The following is a 3,774-nucleotide window of genomic DNA, read 5'->3' as shown; positions in this document are numbered from 1 at the left end:
AATTTTGATCAACGACTAAAACCCAGAGTATATTTGGTCTGGGACCAAGACTAAACCCAAATATAGTCGAGCGTTGGTATACTTCACGCCCCACCACCAGGCGGACATATAGTGCACGTCCCACATCAGGCGGACGTATATTCCACGCCCCACATCAGGCGTTGGTATAGTCTACGCTCCACATGGGGCGTACATAAAGTCTACGCCCCATTTTTTTTTTTTTTTTGTATGGGGCGGGCATTATACCCCCGCCCCATTCTTTGTTTTCAAAACCATTTTAGTGGGGCAGGCTTTATACCTCCGCCCCACTTCTTTCATTTTTTATTTTTATTTTTTTTTAGAATCTACCCAATCAGGCGTTGGTATAATCTACGCCCCACACCAGGCGAACGTATAATGTACGTCTGACCAAATTTAGTCTTTCCACCGTAGCGTCACACATCATACTAAACCTAAAATTTGATCTTTTTTTCCTTCTTTGGTCTTTGGTTATACTCGCACCACTGCAGTTGCTCTAAGTTTATAACTTCACCTATGGGCCATTGCGCACAAAACAAGCCATTGCTCAGCTCAACTAATTTTTCCTTTGCGTTTTGCAGAATTCCAACTCTAGATCGTTTTGAAATTCCAAAGCATGGCAAGTCCAGGGTGCCTAGCTTGAGTGGTCCCACATCGGAACTTGAGTCTTTCATGACTCATGAGTGTAAGGAAAGTGTGATAAAAGCTGAGGGTGAATTAACTGGCAATTTCTAAACCGCCTTTTTCCTCTATTTGAAGTTTCAGTCTTTTTAGTATATGAACCCTAACTCTCAGATTTCATCTATTTCTCAAAATTATTCTTCTTTTCTCTCTAACTACACTCATCAACTATTCTGTTTCATGAATAATGGAGGAAATTGGAAGTAGTTCATCAATGGAGTCCAAGAACGTGAGGGTAATTGGCATCGACTTAGGTACAACATACAGTAGAGTAGGATTTTGGATCCGAAATCAATTACTAACCCAAAAAATTCCATCTTGCATTGCAATCACTGATAACACAGAACAACACATAGTTGGTGATGAAGCATTTGATGGAGTTGACAAGAATCCATCAAACACGGTTCTTGATGTTAAGCGTCTAACTGGGGCAAAAATTTCAGATAATGATACTCAACTTGACATTCTTCGTAGCTCAGTTGAAGTAATTGAAGATCCAATAAGCAAGAATGATGAAATTAGTGTCGTTGTTCGATCTTTTAATCAACTAAAGAGATTCTCTGCTGAAGAGCTTTTGTGTATGATTTTAAAGAAATTGAAACAAATTGCAGAAAAAGGTTTAGGTCTTGATAATGGAGATGTAATTGTTAAAGCTGTGATTAGTGTTCCGTCTTGTTATAATAATGCTCAGAGATTAGCAACTAAACGAGCAGCAACAATGGATGGCTTTGAGGATTCACGTCTTATTAATGAAACTACAGCAACTGCACTTGCTTATGGATGGCTTAAGAAGAAGAAGAAATCTGTAGCAGGTGATACTCATCTTGGTGGTAAAGATTTCACTGATGAATTATCTTTATACTGTTCTGATAAGTTCGAAGAGATACAGAAACATGATTGTTTATGTGAAAGATCTAATATCAACACATTCTTCAGTCGAATTCCAAAACAAAAAAGCAATCCCATTGAGGGTTTCTGTAACACCAAATGCATTTTCTAAGGAATGCAAGGAATTGTTTGATAGATGTGAGGAAGTAGTTGACCAGTGTGTTCAAAATTCTAAGATTTATCAGTTTCATGAAGTTATTCTTGTTGGTGGAAGTACTAGAATATGGAGAATTCAAGAAATGCTGAGAGAATTTTGCAGTGATGAAAAGGGGTTTTGTGAGATTAAGAATCCAGATATAGCAGTTGTTCAAGGAGCGTCAATTCAAGCAGCAATTTGGAGTGGGGAAGCATTGACTAATCCGCTGCTGAAAGTGTGGCTATTTGTTAATGAACATATGTCACAACAAGTACTGCTGGTTCTCAGTCCTAGTCAGGCGGAAATAGTAAAGGAGGCAATAGCAGATGCACGGGCATGGTTGAAGAATAATGAACTGCCAGAAGTAAGAGCTTCTGAGCTTAAATTGGTTGAACTGCAGGCGACATGTTATCTGATTTTACGTGAGAGAAGAGGCCCCAACTGAGAGAATAATGGATAAATTTCGGTCTGCTTAAACTGGAGACATGCTGTACGCCATTTGATCCTTTGTTCAGTAAACTACACATTGTGACTACACTGGGTCTTATGGTACAAGTAGGCCATTTGATCTACTACATATACAGAATTGAAATACACATATCCTTGTCTTGCTGCATCTTTGTTATAGTATGAGTTTTGTTTCAGGAAGTATTCCATGTTGTTGTGTTTTTTCTTGGTTCATTCCTCTTATGGTGGCCTGCTGGCATCTTTGTGAACTCCTGACAATCTTAATTGCCTTATACATTATAGATTACAGATGATGAAGAATGAAAATACAGATAGACACAAAGTAGATGCTGCATACACAACTTAAATGAGGTATTCACACTGTCCCTTAATCTATTCGTTTGGAGTTCCAAATGCATAGCTACATAGATATAGGATGTTCAGTTGACATGGCCAGCTTTTCAGTTTCTGGCCTTTGTCACCAGATTTCCCTCAAAACCAAATCCAGTAGAATCTTAATAGTTAATACTCGGACTCACTATAAAACGGAATACTAGTCTGTAGGTACCAAATTTTTTAGGGTGGTTGGAGTCGCTGGGGAGTAAAACGTACCAGAGCCCCTGGCCGGAGTGTATAAAAACCCCACCGGAAATTTTGAGACGGGCAGATTGTTTCGTAAGCCTTTCCCAAAACATCATTTTTCCACTAATTTTAAGTTGAATGCAAAGATTCTGTTTGCAATGTTACTTTGAATGCAAAATCCTTAAACTCCTAAAAATTTTAACACAAAATCCTTAAACTCTAGATATTGCTACTCCCTTTTGTAAATAGTGCCTGAAACTGCAGAATTAATCGATGTACATTTAGTCAAACAATTTGGTTTCCAACTTATAATTGGTTCTTTACTCCTTGTTCTCCTTATCTCAGCATCCTTGCTTTCTGGCACAAAAAGAAAATGGATCCAAAACTGGTTTGAAAACACACTACACTGCTGGAAGGTCCTACAAGGTCTTGGGAGACACTCATGAAGTGATTACATGGTACATATAGCAATTAACAAACACCTGAATTACTCTTTTCTTATCAGAACTCAGAAGCGAGCAGCACAGGGCACCAATGACTGAGGCCTACACGAACAACGTCACTTGGCTCCAAAGTGAGGCAGCCGTTGGCTCGCGCACTCTTAAAGCAGCCTTTGGCCTTACTATTAGAGACAAACATGACTTAGAAAGTCCAGAAGAAGTCTTTACCAAATTGACAGTTTTGCTTTTCGTGTAGAGATGGGAATAAGGTTGCAGAAGCTTGAGCAGAAAAGTTAAAGAATATACAAGATACAATGTCATAATTAAACCAATAATGATAAAGAAAATATATATATGGATGCTCTTAGATAGCGTATCAGCAGCAATTATCATTCACAAAAATGAAAATTCTGGACATTAAAAGATTTGCTTAGGGAGCTATTTCCGTAATTACCCAAGATACTGTTGTAACACTGGTTCACCACCATGCGCCTAAATGCACTCCGGTCCCTCTCACAAAAACAGAAACAAAACATTTAGAAATTGTTTTTTTTTTCTTTTTTTTTTTTTTTTTTTGACCAT

At 38.2% G+C, this 3,774-nt stretch overlaps 1 protein-coding gene across 1 annotated transcript; it reads left to right on the top strand.

Annotated features, from left to right (window-relative positions):
* The first annotated feature begins 886 nt into the window (after positions 1–886).
* On the top strand, positions 887–2,168 carry LOC113312103 (heat shock 70 kDa protein-like). Its single transcript, XM_026560862.1, has 2 exons — positions 887–1,529; positions 1,636–2,168. Exons 1-2 carry the CDS (start codon positions 887–889, stop codon positions 2,166–2,168), a joined length of 1,176 nt encoding a protein of 391 aa, XP_026416647.1.
* The last annotated feature ends 1,606 nt before the right edge of the window (positions 2,169–3,774 follow it).

This window comes from Papaver somniferum, chromosome 9 (assembly GCF_003573695.1).
Source record: "Papaver somniferum cultivar HN1 chromosome 9, ASM357369v1, whole genome shotgun sequence".
Taxonomy (NCBI): domain Eukaryota; kingdom Viridiplantae; phylum Streptophyta; class Magnoliopsida; order Ranunculales; family Papaveraceae; genus Papaver; species Papaver somniferum.
The sequence above is the reverse complement of the archived record's forward strand: the minus strand, read 5'-3'. Positions and strand labels throughout refer to the sequence as shown.